Consider the following 16,896-nt stretch of genomic DNA (forward strand, 5'->3'; position numbering starts at 1 on the left):
TCATTATGGAATGCTGGGGAGACTTCCCTAGCTACAAACCTCACTCTGTGGTTTGTATTTGCTGTGAGATAGTTAACCATCAGTAGCAGGAGTGAGCAGAAAGCACATTTTTGCAGAGAACAGAAATTGGTGACTTCATCCCTTATGAAGAATGCTGAGTACGCTGCTGAGGAAAGATGTCCCATGGCTTGCCCAGGTGAGCAGAGGGGAAGGGTGCTTTGAGCTGCTGCCTCCAGCATGTGGCTGTCTCTGCAGCCGGTCCTCCCAGCTGTCTGCTTCTGCTTTGTTCTGAGCTCAGCTCACTTACGCAGTCACACAAAGCAGATTCCAACCCTGGCAATAGGCTGTAGCTTTTCCTGGTAGTTCCTCAGCAACCTGCACAACTGTACGGAGTGTACTCTGAGCCTCTGACAGATTTCAGCAGTGTAATTGTACTGGTACCCTTTTCGATGAATTGCACTTGAAAGTAATTGCACTAATATGTAGTCCTGTTTTTTAAAGTGCTTTCCAGATAGCACAATGCAGCTGGTTTCATTCAGTCTCAATCCCATGCAGAGGTTTCAGGCTGCAGCTACCCTCTCAAACACCTGGTAACTGAAGGCTCCTGTATTATTAGAAACGTTTCATGTTCTGGGCCCAGCTCAGCTCTTCTGAAAAGCGATCATCTGGAAGTCAGCCTGTGGTCCGTCTGCATCACATGGATGTTCCCTGCTTTCCGAAACAATCTGTTCCACCGTTTTTGAAGTCTCCAGGCCTTGTGAACAGGGGCTGTCCAGCACATCGCCGCTGCTGTTGCAGCGAAGAGGGGAGGCGATGTCGGGGGGCTGCTCTGGGGCTTTGCCTGGAGCAGGCGGCAGGGGCACGGACAGGGGAAGGTTCATCATGTAGAACACGTTGCCCAGACGTCGAGACACCTTGAAAGACAGAAACAAAATGGCAATGGTTGTTTCATGGGATGGTTTTGTTGTCATTAAATATCAAGGTTGGCTGTTGTGTAGCAGTGCCAGAGACATGGCCTGGAAGCTCGCTGGTTCCCCACCACCTCCAAGGATGAGCAGTGATTAACAAAGTAAAGCAAGTCCACAATGAAAGTAAGAGCAGAAAATTTCAAACATAGAGGGACAGCCTCTCTACAAATCATATAGGATTGTATTCCCAGAAGGACTGCAGAAAACTTTACTTGGCAGATTTTAAAGGTCAGGTTGGAGCTAAAGCAAGTGTGTATCAGAACAGTTCTTACCAGTGGGGAAGGAAAAAGAGGAATACAAGGGAGTAAATCCATCAAATCCATCTTAGCATTGCCAGCCTCAGCCTAGCCTCCAGAACTGCTGTGTCCTGAATCTGCTCCGAGCACCTCTCAAACTGTCAGTCCTGACACCCCCACCTCCACTGTCCCCCTGCTGGTTCATACAGAGATGCAAAAGCAAACCATGCTGGAGGAATTCCTTCTCCCCCACTATTATAGCAGTGAGCAGTTATCAGCAAGAAAAAATGTGGTTTCGTTTGGAAAAAAATCATCTTGATAGCTTCTGAGCCTTTCACATCTGCATGACTTGCTGGTTTTGGTACATTTGATATTACCTGAGAGCGGATTTTTAACGCTGGCCCGAGTTTTAATCCCATGGTATCTAGGAGATGTTCCTCTGTTAGCAGTGGGAGGGTTTCTCCATCGATAGCGTGGTCTTTGAATGTCTGATGAAAAGAAAATAATATCAAAGGGTGCTCTAACAGACTTCACCAGTTATTCTTTATGCTTAACCCTGAGGTGTAGACAACAAACAGAGGAAATAATTGCAGTGTTTTACCTTCACGTTTCTCTCGTAACTGCAGTGTGATGTCCTTTGTTCAGATATATGGACATCTGCACATTTTCCTGTGGCTTATCTACTTGTTTTTAGCAAGTGGGGGCTTAGTGATCTTTTGGTGTCACTTAGTGTTGGTTTGGTGTGTTTGCTGTTTTTTATTGGTTCTTGGTTGGTTGGTTGGTTGTTGTTTTGTAACATGCTGACAACTAGTAAACCTCTGTATTTGTCGTATTTATTTGTTGATCTTAACTCTAGGTGATCCTAAAGACCTTAAAATGTGACTGCGACTGTTAGGAATGTTTGTCATCACCTGGGCATAATCAGAGCAGCCTGGGAGGCTCATGATGAAGTTGTACACATCATCAACCGTCCATTTGCGGATATCTTCAATGGTGGAAATGTCTTCTCCGTTCAGGATCAGGCCATGGGCTGCTTTAAGGAGGAAACACAGATGTTATTTTTGTAGAATTCTGCTGGCAAACCAATAGGAAAAGATTGTTGATGTAAGATTACGTACACTTATACAGAACCTCATATGTTAACAGCACCATGTAGTCACCGATACAGTAATCCTTGACACCAAAATCACTTGATAGTTGTAACTAATCTTGGAGGGTTTGCTTCTATTTGCTGTATGCAGTGTAAATACCAGTCACTACATGTACAAATCACACTGCAGCATTTCCAACAGCATTATCGATTCGTTATACTTCACCATTGTTTTACCTTCACCCAGAGATTTTGTTTAACTTGAGTACTATTGCAGATAGGACTGAATAGTTAACGTGCATCATGTGTTTTTCACTGAGATGGTGTCTTTGGTAAATGATCCTGCACAAACTCCCCAGCCTGTTCTCTTGTCAGGTACTGGGATGTTTTGTGCCATTTGTACATTTAAGAGCCTCAAAGCTTTAGAAACTATGGTTATTGTACAGTGACCTTGTGACTGTGTCTTACGTAGAGCTCCAATAGAAGGCAAGGTTTTCCTAAAGCAGTACAGCTTTAATGGGATTCCTTGTCCCATCCAACAGACCTCTGGGGAACCCCAAAGTGCTGCCAACTTCACTGTGGCATTGCATTGCCCTGCAAAAAAACCCCTGCAACCTCCATTGTGCCAGCAAGCTGCATTGTCTGCAGGTAGGGAAAGCCACTCTTTACCATTGTTGACACGGATTTACCAAGTCTTTTTGCAGCATATGAATTCTATATTAAATTGCCATGACTCTGTTGTACCCAAATTTGCTTTAAAAAAGCGGAAGAAATAAGAGAGCAATTCAATAGAGGTAATGACTATAGCCATGCCAGTTTGACTGTAATCTGGAGACCTGACAAACCTGGAGGTAGCAGTGGGTTGCTGGGAACTGGAAATCCGTATGGTAGTGCTGAGAAGGGGATGGCAGACGGGTACATGTACTTGTCATCAAAGGCAGCACACGAGCTATTGGACTCCTTCTCACTTGTGTTGTTGCAGCTGTTGGGTTCAGCAGAGATTTCGTGATTAGCACAGTTTTTTCTCAAGTCTTGCTCTAACTCCTTGCAGTTTTTGGCAACTGCTGATGGCTCCGCCTGGTTTTTGCTTTGTTCGTGTTTGTTTGGCGTCTCCACCTCTGCCTCTTTCTTATCTTCTTTCTCATCATCTACCGCAGTGGAGGCGAGGTCCGTACTTTTGTCTTCAGTCTGGCTCTTGGTGCCGTTGGCCCCGCAGTCTGCAGCTTTGTGATTCGCAGCTCTCCTCCCTGGCCGGCGGCCCCTCTCCCTCTGCAGGGTGCTGACGGGGGGGTATGGACTGGTGGCCATCAGCATGGTGTTGCCGTGGAGTTCATCGAGGGTGGTACGATGGACGTATAAGTCACTGGGAAGGTGTCCTTCAGGCAGCCTGTGCCTGCCACGGAAAGCAATGGGACTGGCCGGCATCCCGTGGTAAAGGAAAGGTGCTTCCAGGCTCAGCAGTCCTTTCCGATGAGCTTTCTCCATTTCTTTTTGCTGAAAAATAGCACTCATCTCCATCTCCATTCTAAGAGACACACAGAGCACAAGCAGTCAGGGCAGTTCCTCAACCACCTCTTTTTTTCATGTCAGATTAAAACCAAGATATAATTGAAGAGATTAAAGAGTACCGCTTTTCATCCCTCTGCCTTGCATTGCTATTTGTGAGATGTCATAAACGCTGCAGGTGGAATGGTGAGCTCGCCTATATTTAATGTGTTGCCACGTACATACAGCAAACTAAAAGGAAGATAAGATACACTTTTCATGTGATACCTCAGTGTAGTATTTCAGACAAGAAGAAGAGAAGTGTTATTTGCGTATTGGCAATCCGGGCATTATTACAGGGGTTACATTGTCTTCAGATTTGGAAAGGTGTCTCTGGGGTCATAAGGGCCAAAGGATCCAGAAAATAAATGGTTAATAATTCCAATCAGAAAATTATACTGAAAACTGGAAAATGGCAGTGATGCTGTAAATATTCCAGTGGAGCTGAGAGGTGGGAGAGGTGAGCCCATCTAACAGCACCAAGCAGAGGGGCTGCAGCTGCCTCTCTTGCTTTGAGAAATCTGCAGTGGGACTTTTATATTCTTATTTGGAAAAGGCCAACCAAGCCCATGAAGGGGAGCTAAGATAGCCTTCTAAACACTGCAATAAGAGTACCAGGACAGAGAGGCTGACTTCTGGGGGACTTTTCCTTAGCATAGAATTGTCAGGAAGACCTCCTGGGCAGCAGGTGAGTGCATGGAGGAATTGCTTCACTCCTTAAAATCCGGTTCTTTTTTCCCTCTGCCCTCTTTTCAGCTGTGCCACAGCGTTTGCATCCTGAACTTCCTGCTTTCAGTGGGTGACAGCGTTTTGTCTGTGCCCCATTTTCTTGTACACGGTGCCCAATCATTACACATTGCTCTTAGGTGGAGATAAACAGCAGAGCCTGACATCTCACTTGTTTTTACTTGAGGGTTTGAATCTGAAACACTTGAATCCGAAACACGGTGCTGATTCAAGTGTTGTGCTATGGGGGCTTTGGTAATCAGGGCTGGCTGACTGCAGAGCTCTAAACACACCTGTCATAGTTCTGAGTTGTGTGATCAGGATGTATCTATTCTTTGATCTTAATCTTATTGCATGAGGGATGCTGCAACCACCGGAGCCCAGCACGGCTCTGGCTGGGGCTGGACTTTATGGAGACGGCGTGGCTGTGAGGGAGGGCATTGAGGATTATTTAATCAGCAACTGATTGCACTGGTGCTATTCAAACAACCCAGCTGTCTGTGGTAACCTGGCAGTCAGATTGTTTGGCTGCAGCAGGAAGGCTGCACACCCACCCTTGGCAGGGCGGAGGCACAGCTAAGTCATCCCTGCAGCCCAGCTGCAGAGGCTGAAGATATTGCATGTGGTAGCACAGCTGTAAAGTTTGAGTTTGTTTTTGACTTCTTGTATCGTCGAGGTGTTTGGATCCAGAGTTCAAGGGCTGGGTCTGAAACCTGCAGCGTGTTTGTTTCTTTAACCAGGCTGAGGGATTGGTTTTTTTTTCTTTGTATCGTTTTATTGCTAAAAGAAAATAGGGGCAAGCAGAAATTTCAATAGCTCTGGAGATAGGAGGGCCCTCTGCTTTGCTGGGTGATGTGAAAAAGAATCTCAAGCACTCTCAATAAACCCCAACAAAGTCTGTGAGTTCCTCACTTCCATCTGCTGCCTTAATCCCTGCTGCATCTCACAGCAAAGCTTACAGGCAATACCTGGCAATGTTTTGCTTCTGAACCAGTTCCTGTCTTCTGGCCACAGCCTCCATGGATTCTGGTTGGAGAAAGCCATATCCTTAAAGGAAAGGGGGAAAAAAATCCTTAGTCTTTTTCCTCAAGCAAACACACAATCCCCAAAGCCATGCAGAAGCACTATAAAAGGCTTTTCAAGACTCAAACTGTGTGCTTTGCCAGGAAGCCAGAATGACTTAAAGTTAATTTAAATACTGTCTGTGTTCATTGCTTCCATGGGAATATGCAGGAGAAGCACGAAGCCTGCACCGGGTGTGTAGTTAGGTGCACCTGCCATTGTCTGTAAAGGAAAGGGACAGCAGGGCTGTGCTGCAGGCAATGCTTCACTACCTGGGCCTGGGTAGATGCGGTTGGACAGCAGGTTGGGCATGCTGCTGTGCTGTGGGACCGTGGGCCCCAGGTGGGATGCAATATGAATTTGTCTCGGGTCGGCTGTGGCCGTCATTTCAGTTGAAGGTAACAAATCTCTGAAAGAGAAACATACATTCAGACGCAGGAAGGGCATTCTTTAGTTAATAATAATCTAAGATTTGTATGTACTCAAGGACAGCACATGACTGTTTGTTCTGTATCTGCAGTATTGCTGTAGAGAGGCGTTGCAGAATACCTGTCTACCAGCCGAGGCTCGAACTGGGAGGGGATCGCTTGCATTCTCTGCTGGGCTGTGCCCATCAGCTGAGGGTTCACTGCCATTAGCTGGTTCCTCATGAGCATCTCCTGTCGCTGCCTCAGTTCTGATACAAAGCACACACAGAAAGTGATTCTGTAGTAGAACTTTAGCAGAAAGATGGATTTTGTATGAATTAGCAGATCACAGGTTTTTAAATAACATCATCGAAAAGAAGACATTTTCACTGCCATGTTAACCACTTTGTTTAAATAATGCAGTTTTATACAGTCAGTCATGAGCAATAACTCAGATATCACAGTTAAACAGAGATGAGCCAGGAATGTTAAGTTCTCTGTTTGAGAGAGTTCGATTCTTAATACCATTTTCCTTTAAAGCAGTTGTATTAGCTGGGACCTGCCCAGTGGTGAGGCAGCAGCTCTGGGAAGAGCCTGCAGCTGTATGGCAGAGCCTCACAATGCCCAGGTAATACTCCTGTTGCTGAATTCCTCTGTGGCCTTGACCCCTCTCCCCATTGCTTAGCATCTCTTGATCAAATTCTGCATGCCAAGAACTTCCCGCATTAACTTTTAATTACCTTAATAGAGAAATATTTCTCCAATTGTTCCTCACACAAACTTGAGATACCTTTTTAAAGGAGTCTCATGCAGAGATTAGCAGTTCTATAGACAAACATGCAATTAGTTGGGTTTCTCCTTCCTGCTTACCTCCTGCTGCCATGCCGCTTGCTAGGCGATACAGGTGCTTTTCTTCCAGTGCTCCCTGTTCCCCCAGGATAGACATTTTTCTCATGTGATCTCGTGGAGTCATGCTTCAAGGAGATGGCAGCAACTTTTCCAAGGTAAGGAACTGGATTGGCAGGTCCAAAAAAAGGAAGGAGACGTTCAGTGATGTAAGGAACGGGCAGGTTGTACCAGTTATTGCTCAGATAAGCAAGTAGTCTTTCTGGCAGTCACAGCCATGCCCTTCAGTGCTTGGGGATTGTACTGGTTATCAGAAAGAAACTTTCAGTTTTTGGAACAGTGCACATGTTTCCCTTCTTTATACTGAGTTGTTCAGTGTTCTTGGTCTTACTGTGTGGGGCAAGTCAGGATGTTGTGAAATATCAGCTGTTAGGAAGGATGTCTTAATCAGAGGATCATAGAATGGCCTGGGTTGAAAAGGACCACAATGATCATCAAGTTTCAACCCCCTGCTACGTGCAGGGTCGCCAATCACCAGACCAGGCTGCCCAGAGCTTAAGGCCAACTCTCCTCCCAGAGAGGACTGCCCAGAGCTTAAGGCCCCTTAAGGCCAAAATCTGACTGCAGCCCCTGGTGTACCACAGCATCCCTGAGAACAGTGACGTGAGCTCATAGCCTGGAAAACAAATATCCCTGTTTTGAATTGTGATAATATAGGGCCCTGTCTACTAGGTGAAAGAGATGGAAAGAAGTGGCAGAAGTAAGCTGCCCCAAATCACATCAGCCTCTTAAGACTGCTGAGTGACATGAAGAAGGTAAAAGAAGGCATGTGCTTTGTAGTGATGAAAACAGTGATAAAAAGAATCAGATTTATGGGTAAATGAAGTCAGACGAACAGTAGGAAACTAGACAGAAAACTGTGCACTACAAATGCATCGTTGAACAGCTGTACTTCATTGAGGTGGATTGCATCAGCATTTCTGAGCCTGCCCAAACAAGCAGGTGGCTAGATTACAAGTGATCCTGATAGCAGGGGAATGAGTAATCACGAAGCGCCCTGCTCAGGATCTGGGAGCAATGATCTACACAGGCTTATCGGCGTAAATGCCAGCCTTCTCCAGGAACTCTGGCAGCTACCGTTTGCTTGTTTTATTTTTCCTCACGTTTATGCTAAACTCGCTTACTTTGCACGCTGGAATGTATTTGCATTTTTATACCCTGTTGTGCCTGCTCTTTGTCTTATTGAGTCAATACCTGTGGTCCACAGAGCTGCTATGATGAGATCCCACTGTGGGATCAGTTTTCTTTTGGTGACCCCCACAAAGACAGCAGTGCTATACATCCACCACAGACCAAACAGGGTGTGAGATGTTGGCATGGTTAGGGGTGAGCACAAGGCTGGTCCAGGCTTTACCTTTAAAGCAGTGATCCTGCATGGCATGGTGAATATCCTTGGTCTCAGCTTTAAGGTCAGTGTTCTGGGTAAGGGTAGGCACGTTGGTCATGTCAACCAACCCCTTAGAATAAAGATGCTCCTTATGTTTGTGAATGTAAGCGCTAGATTCTGTGTTGGCCAAGACTATGGGCTTTTTGGAAGCAGATAACCGTCTCCAAACCAAGAAGAACACCGCGATACCCTTTGCTTTTGACACAGCTATCTGAACATGTGCTGCTGGACGTGTTTCTATTTGATTTTTTTTTTGGGGGGGGGGGAGGTACTTTAGACTTAAAGCGGTTTAGGATGCTGGGTGCCTCATGAAGAGCATTTGAGCTGCCAAAGTGCTTCTGAGCTGCTAAAGCATTTTAAAGCTCAGTACTAAAGCGATTTAGTGCTGAACTAAACTTTACAACAGCTCAAAAAATAGGTGGCAACTGCAAAGATGGTATTTACCATACTGTATCAATCCATGAGTCACTGAGGTGGTTTCTGCTCACCAATGAGGGCTCTGTACTGGCTGCTCATGAAAACAAAGCTGCAGGTATAAACTTCATCCTAATCCCTATACAGCTGACTGCAGAGCAGGAAGGTGCAAAGCAACCCACAAAGGTCCAAGTAGTTGTCCTGGAAAGAAGCAGGAGGTTTTTATCTTACTGTTTCATGAAATCAAGAAAGAAAAAGCAAGTCAGTGTTAGCACTAATAGGGTTTCGCCTGTCAGTTGACTGATAAGCTGTACCACTTGTTCTATTTAGGAACTGCTAGCATGATTCAGTCCTCTGTTCTGTTAACAGTGGGGACACATTTTGCTCTAGGGAAACTGTCCCAGTTTGGGGAAAAACACAAGTTTTATCAGACGATCCTTATCAGGCCTTCCTAGAGCTTCTACATATCTGCTGTTGTAGTAAAAACCCCTCCTTTCTCCCCATAAAATCACACTTGTGACTAAAATTGTCTGAAAGTGTGGAATTGTGGAAAATCTGCTGGGAAAGGATCCATCTATTTTGACCTCAAACCACCGCCTCCGTGTGGGATCAAATACACCCTTCCTGTTTTGACATCTGTCAACAGCTCAGTGGTGGTAACTGGCTAGAAACCATTAGCATCAGTACCCTGGTGGTGTCCCATGCAGTTCCTCATACAAATATGGATTTTGTGTGGTATGCTGCCTGTTGACAGTCTCATAGTGTCCTTTCAGAGCTGAAGTGGGACTACCTGAGACTTTTCTCAAAATCTTTCTTTTAAAAATTGGGATTTTTCTTTCAAATGTTATAATTCCCACTGAAAGCGGGGTTCCATACACAGCATATACAGCAGCATCCATAGTGCAGATGATCCATATGTTTTGGTAGTTTGTTAGCCTTTACTGAAAACTATCTTGTAGAGATACACCCGGATTTATAGAGCATCACTTTCAGGCAGTGTTGATGACATCAGCACCCTACACTTAAAAAGTCTTGGAATAGTATGACTCAAAAGTTCATCTGCATCTTCTCCCTCTAAAGCAGTCACTGCTTCCACTGACCCAGCATTTGAGTCCTCGTGTGCCAAAAGGAGGGTTTGCTTCCTCCGTGGGGTTTTCACTGGAGTTGCTCCATAAAGTCACTCTATCTTGTTTTGTCTTCTGTTGTGCCAGTCAGCCCCATCTAACTTATCTTGGATTTCTTCTCTAATATGTAAAAATAACTCTGGTATTTCTGGTAAAAGCCCTCAGATGCTATTTCCACTGAAATGATGCTGCTTTCCTAAGCTGCATGTCGGAATGTCAGTGTGATGCACATCTTACATAAACGGCACACTTTGTATGTATATGTTATCTGTATTAAATGACTTACCTCCCTGATTTTCCTGTTCAGGGAAGCATTGAGCTGATCAGGTAGGATACTTACCTGGCTTAACATCCTAATGTTAAGACTCCTGTGTGACCTTGTGCCAGGAGGAGATGCTGAACTTTACTAGTTTATGTTACGCTGTTTGGAATGACACTTCTTTGAGTTACGTAGCTGGGGCTCTGACTGACAGGTCAAAATCAAAGTATTTAACTGTGGTTCTTAGTATTTTCATAGTGACTATAATATTAGAAACCAACGTCAGCAAAAACAAACAAAAAAAAAAGGCTCTCTCTGGGAGAAGAGGGAACAAAAAGCTCAGATGCAGGGAAAGTTTGCTTCTGATACATATATTAGCTGGGATTTGAGAGGAGCTCAGAATCCTACAGCCGAGTTCATATAAATTCATACACACCAGCTGTCCGGTGGTGCATTCATATATGGCTCTTCTCTGATCCTATTGCACAAATCCTGGCTGTACAGCACATTACAGGGATGAAGACAAGTTAATCTCTACCTTTAGAGTCTTACCCTTAGCAAACCCTTCTTGACAGCCGGCAGAACCACTCACCCAGTACTAATTCTGTCTCAGTTTATTAGACAAGACATGGCAAGACACGAACTTCATGAACCAGAAGTGTTTGGAAATCTCATTATTCTGTGTGCAGATTCAAAATGTCTGTAGCAGTTCTGCGTGTCTGTATCATAATAGCATCTTATGTATAGGGTAGGTTTGGTGGAAGACTTACGTTTTAGTTAAATGCTTTAAGGTTTCATTAATTAATAGTGGTTTTATCTACATCAAACACACGTCATCAGCATTTTTTAAGAACAGTTTTCGGTGTGCCTTTGCAATGAATGGATCCGCAGACTCTTTGGGAGAAGCTGAGTATTGCTTCAAATATTAAAGTAAATTTATGCCAGAGAAATCAGTTAAACATATAATGTAAACATGTATGCAAGCTTTTGGGCGAAATATATGGAGCAACTCATGCATTGTCTCGATTCTTTTCCCACCGACTCCCTTCTTAGAAAAAGCTGTCCTGATTGCTTGAGAAATGAGATGTCATTTAAAACAAAACAAAGCAATTTCAATATTATTAATATTCTAATGTTATTAACTGTTGTATTGAGGGTTTTGTTCTTAAACTATGCTAGGAGTCCTAAAGTTGGAGAATGTAGTTGTTCACGAAACCACAAGCAGTAAAATAAGTGACTTTTGGAAATGAATAACGCGATGATGCCAACATTATGTCCTCCAGGACCATGAGATGTGTCTTCTTAACTGGGGTAAGGTACTCCTGGAGAGGCTGTAGGGCTGAATTCTAATCCTGGGTACGTGGGCACAGACTGTCCAGAGACTGAGATTAGAGGGTAATCCTAAAACTGGATTGAGAACCATACATTCCTTAAAGAAAGGAAAATAACTATATTTATACCTGGTGTTATCCGATGAGTTTACTTGCATGCCTTTACTGAAACGAAGGCGTGGATGGTTCACCATTTTTGATCTAGCTAATAGTTAAGATTGCAGCAAGTCAAAGTTCTTTTAAACATGCTGCTTTGGAGTATGGATCAAGGCCTAGTATTAGTAAATTCAGTCCTTCGGGAACTAAGCTTGGTTGGCACCTTGTTCTAGGAGCGGGGTGAAGGTAGACCCGTTCCTTTCTGCTACCAGGGCAGCTATCAGCTTCATGGGCACATGACTGTGCCCAAAAGTGGGGTTGTGTGGTGCTGAGCACAAACACACAGCAGGAGCCCCATGTAGGTGATGCAAGTGGGAAAAGAAGCCCTCCTCCCCTTTGGGGCAGCACTGGGGCTGTGTGGGTACAGGACAGGGAGCTCTGAGATGGGGCTCTCAGGGCTACGTCCTGCAGCACAGCCCTAATGGTGTACGTCTATGGTTGGGGCAGCACCCAAAGGCTCCGTGTGGGATCACACTGAGCAGAAGCTTTAACATTCTATCACTATGGTTGTTAAAAATTGGAGTAGGAATTAATGAAAATAGTGGTTGTAGCTGAGCAAACATGGGTATGCATGCGTGTATGCGTGCAGTGTTGTACACCTGCCCTTGTCTCCTAACCAGCTGGTGCACAGATAGCTGTTCACAAGGGATGGTCTCTATTACATGAGTTACATACAATGAGTTAAAAGCATGATGCATTTTGTTTTCCTTGTGGATTTATTTCATAATTAACAATGAAAATAGCTTCTCATTGAAATGGTATCATCTTTGATTATTTTTGAAGATGAAAGATGGCAAAATATGCTTGAGTGGGATCAGCTAAAAGGAAACCAGGCTATGTTGTTTACTTCGTAATCGTTTGCTTTTAAATCATAAGGAAGGGATTTTTTCCCCCCATTTTTTATTAGTAATTTTGGAAATAAAAGTCTTGGGATGGAGGACTCTGATGCTCAGGGAGGAAGGTGACTATTTTCAAATGAAATGAATTTGTAGTGGGGTTTTTGTCTTGCTTTGAGCTAAGCTGAAATAGTAGTGCAAACAACGACATTGCCAGTGCTGAGAGAAACCAGGCAGCAGAAAGGTGAATGAGTTTTAGGATGGCTCTTTAGAGCTATTTATTCTTAACAACTCTGATTTCCACTGGCTAAGAGTTTGACTCTCAAAAACCTGTACTGAATCCTGTGTACCTTTTCTGTTTGGTTAGAATATGGTATTGCACCAGAGTCCTTCAGACATCCCAGCATCTCTGAATAAAGGGAGAAAACTGTGTATTAGGCCACTAAGGCAAAACAAGGTAGTGCTTTTAAAATTAGTATTATTGATCTTTTCAGGCTAGTTTTCTTCATTACAAAACAAACGGCGGTGAACTGATGTTAAAAATATTTGCAGATTACGCAAGTCAGGTAGAGGACACTAAAATCACATTTTCCACATTCATATAGGAAGTCATAAGCTTTAACACAAACTTATTCCCCTTACGAGAGCAGTATGACATTGCAGAGCTCATCATGTAAACAACTCAGAAGTCAGCATCTTCAGCAGGCAGAATGCATTCAGTTCCACAGCTTGCAGGATCAGACCAAGGCAAAGTTATCTGAATCAGGATTGTCTCTATTGCTCTTTCCCTATCCCTGGAGCATGCAAGAGATAGGAAACCCACATATTCTGTAACTGAGGAGCTTGAAATTTTAGCTGAAACGCAATAGAACAGTGCCCAAGCTTTCCTCAGCCTGCAGTTAATTCCATGCACACGTTCTGATAACAAGAAGATATAAGGAACTCTTATAATGTGATGATGCTATATTTACAAAATATATCACTCAATATATTGATGTTCTGCAAAACTCTTACCACAGCTTTGCTGCAATGGCTGTGCATGTGAGCAGAGTTTAAATTAGGCAGATACAATGTAGGTATATCAGACTAAACCAACCAACTGCATCCGCGTGATGATTAATTCCAATTGCACACTGATGGAGGCAATTCACTGCTCTAGGAAGTACCTGTGGAACACTGAGGTTTTCCTATCGCACTTCAAGAAGTATACATTAGCACAAAGAATCAGCTGTACTGAGCAACAGCCAGTTAGCTTCTAAGAATATTATAAGACAGTCAGAAAAGACAGCAGAGCGTTGGTTTATGTACATTAAGCAACTCAATCTACGTCCAGACTTCTTAAAAACTGCAGAGCATGCAATGACAAGCCCTCCCAAAGTAAAAGCTTCCTTTTCTGAAATAAATGTTTCCAAAATTATCAAGTTTATGCTATAAGGCAAATACGATTTCCACCTGAATATGCATGTTTATTTACCTGCATGTAGCAGATTGCTGAGAAATTGGTACATAGCTCATCACAGACTTCACTTTTTCTATGTCACTCCTGACTACTCCAAACTTTGCTCTTTGCAGTGCTGCTCTTCAAGAGAACAGCCTGCTTCCATCTGTGCAGTTTCCCTCCTGAGATAAGCCTTTCCTACCTAAACATGAAAATCGTACACTTCTTGGTATTGCTTAGCAGGATGTTGTATAATTATTTGTATTATAAACTAGCACTGTTTATTTCTATTTCATGTATACTTACATCTATTGTGAAGGCCTTAGTTTTGAGGAAAACGAAGTCGCCATGAACATCCACAATTTGTGCCTTCACTATAGGTCTTCCTTCCAAGCTGCCTCAGTAATGTGATTGGCAGCTTTTAAACCACATCAAGATTAACATGTCAAAAACTGCCTTAACTAACGCTGACTTCACTTTAAATACAAATTGAATTTATCTTGATTAGCCCTCATCCCTTCTTCTAAGCCCTACCCACTCTGACATCACAAGCCCTTCTCCAATACCATCCTCTAAACAGGCTGCAAAAACGTAATTACAAGAAGAGCGGCACGCTGATCTGATAAACCTATTTCACATTTAACCTGCTAAGCTGTTGTTAGCTTGTAAGATGCTTGTTGCATTCACTTAAAATCTTCCTGTTCCAGAAAGAAATACACGAGAAGGTTAAGAAGTGCCTGGCTCTCTGCACTGTTGCCTGTTTGCACAGGTTTCTAGGAACAGCATGCTTCTGTCAGTTGGCAAGCAGTCACCCCACAACTGCCTTATCCCAGAGCTGCGTATCCGCTTGGACCGGGGAGAACTAGAAGATGGAAATCCTGTTAAGCATATTGTGAGGCTAACACAAGGATCAGATGGTTATACTGCTCAAGCCGGCAGTTTACTCTTTAATTCTCACTGTCAGTGAGTTAACTCTCAGAATGAACGCCCAGTATATCACAGAGTTTAAAATGGCAGGGAGAGGTATCCAAGTCAGCCCATGGGACATCAGAGCTGATGCTTGTTTGCCCCTTGCTCACCCACCTGAAGTTCATCAGGTGCTCACTGCAACAACGGTTGCCCCATGTCCTTTCCCACATACCATCGCAGCACCTAATCCTGGAGAAATGTCTAACACAAATTCCACTTGCAGACAAGGTATCTGGGTAGCATGCTAACTACCGAGATGATTCTCAGCTTGTGTTCAATCCACTCAGTCTGTGGCTGCCTGCAGGAGCTTGTCACTGTGAATGTGATGGGCCAAAGCAGCCTTGAAGAAAGCTCCTCTGCTGGGATGTTTCGGGATTGTCTGAGCGAGGCTGAAGCAAATGCTTAGTAAGATATGGGGTTGCCCAAGTACGTTAAGAGCAAAGTATTGCATCAGCATACATTCTTCATCAGATGTTTCAGCCCATGTGTGTCACATTTCAGGAAAAATAGGAATTGTTTAATACTAGGAAAAAATACATCCTGAGGTAGAAACAAAACCAGCAATATAATAGGTATACATATATGTATTTGTTTCTATTTTATCTAATGAGGGAAGATTGGAAAGAGAGAATGCTGCTTCATGAGATCCCTGGCATCCAGCCTTTGATTTCTGGCACAGAAGCAGGGTTGCTGCGTGCTGCAGTGATCTGTGACAAGCACAGTGCTTTGGCAGTCCCACTCTGGAAAGATCTAATTGTGTAGGTATATAGTATTAGTATATACTAATGTGAAAGATAGGGCTGGAGTTACACTTTCTCCTGTGCACCTTTGCCCAGATTTATTGCCAGGGTTATCTCTGTGGTCAACACAGCATCGCTTCATTGTAGAACGTAAGGAGTTAGAAGAGCACTTTCAAAACCCAATGGTGTGTATTCAGGTTCAATCTCCACAGAATGCAATGGGGTTTTCCTGAACTATCCAGACCCATTGTACCAGATGGTACTGTATGGAAGTAACACTGATCCTTTGACTCTGTTGATTTCTAATTAGGTTTCTAGTAATTAATATATTTTGCAGGCCTTGCATGAACTCTGCAGATTACCCATTCATGTGAATGATTAACTGAAAGGGGATTAATCCTGGCATAAGTTCAACCAAAAATAATTTCCTAGCCCTGAAAATCTTCTCTGACAGACTAGTAGATTTTAACAGGGAACGGGACATTGATACTTGTGTAGTTCATTTCACAAAGAGGAACTTGGCAGAAGAGCGTTAAAAACACAAGCATGGTGGATATAAAGCATTTGGACACTGCTCTCAGACACAGGGTTTGGATTTTGGGTGGTCCTATGTGGAGCTGAGTGTTGGACTTTGTGATCCTTGTGGGTCCTTCCTGGGATGTTCTGTGGTTCTGTGATAGCATAAAAGTACACAGAAATGTCACCCGTGAAAAGTCTCCCTGTGTTTAGGGAAACTGTTTTAAGGCTTCTCGGAGGAATTTGTGTTTCTGAACGCAAGGTTTTCACTGCTTCAGCACATTCTCTGTGCCTTTTCAAACTCCTCCTGTGACCAGTCTATGGTTGTACGTAAATACCAGGAAAGTCAGCTATAGTTTTCATAACACATTGAAATCTGTTTTAAACAGCTGCCGTAGGTCTGGTGTCCCATTAGACTGTCAGACACTTACTTTACAGGAAATTATGTGGATTCTCAGATCCTTTGGACCAAATTTAGTCCTCAGGCATGCACACTGATCTCAGTGTGGGGAAGTCTGGAAGGTGTTTGTTCCAGGGCATTGTCAGTGCTGCACAGTGTTCCTGAGACTGTGAGGCTATAAACAATGCCAATAAGCATTTTGCCATTCCCAGCAATTTCTTAGCCCATGCAGATGCCTATTTCACCTAGGCAGCCTACAGCAAATTGAGCCAAGCAGCAGAATACCATGGAAGCTACTGCAGGCAGTGACGTTCATGCAGAAGGTGGGAATGGGGCAGCAGAGATGCATGCTAAGGAAAAGGGGAAAGAATAGCATCGTGCTGACT

General features: G+C 43.7%; 2 protein-coding genes across 5 annotated transcripts in view; one reads left to right on the forward strand and one right to left on the reverse strand.

The window, feature by feature from the left end:
- Positions 1 to 16,896, forward strand: part of LRRC31 (leucine rich repeat containing 31) — a 36,768-nt gene that overhangs the window by 5,632 nt on the left and 14,240 nt on the right. The window lies entirely within an intron of this gene.
- SAMD7 (sterile alpha motif domain containing 7) lies at positions 642 to 14,279 on the reverse strand. Its single transcript, XM_025153600.2, has 9 exons — positions 14,192 to 14,279; positions 6,905 to 7,046; positions 6,177 to 6,303; positions 5,900 to 6,036; positions 5,534 to 5,612; positions 3,140 to 3,819; positions 2,116 to 2,237; positions 1,582 to 1,692; positions 642 to 914 (listed from the first exon to the last, which is right to left on the reverse strand). The coding sequence occupies exons 2-9, from the start codon at positions 7,005 to 7,007 to the stop codon at positions 642 to 644; spliced, it is 1,632 nt and encodes a 543-aa protein (XP_025009368.2). The 5' UTR covers positions 7,008 to 7,046; positions 14,192 to 14,279.

Source organism: Gallus gallus, chromosome 9 (assembly GCF_016699485.2).
Source record: "Gallus gallus isolate bGalGal1 chromosome 9, bGalGal1.mat.broiler.GRCg7b, whole genome shotgun sequence".
NCBI lineage: Eukaryota > Metazoa > Chordata > Aves > Galliformes > Phasianidae > Gallus > Gallus gallus.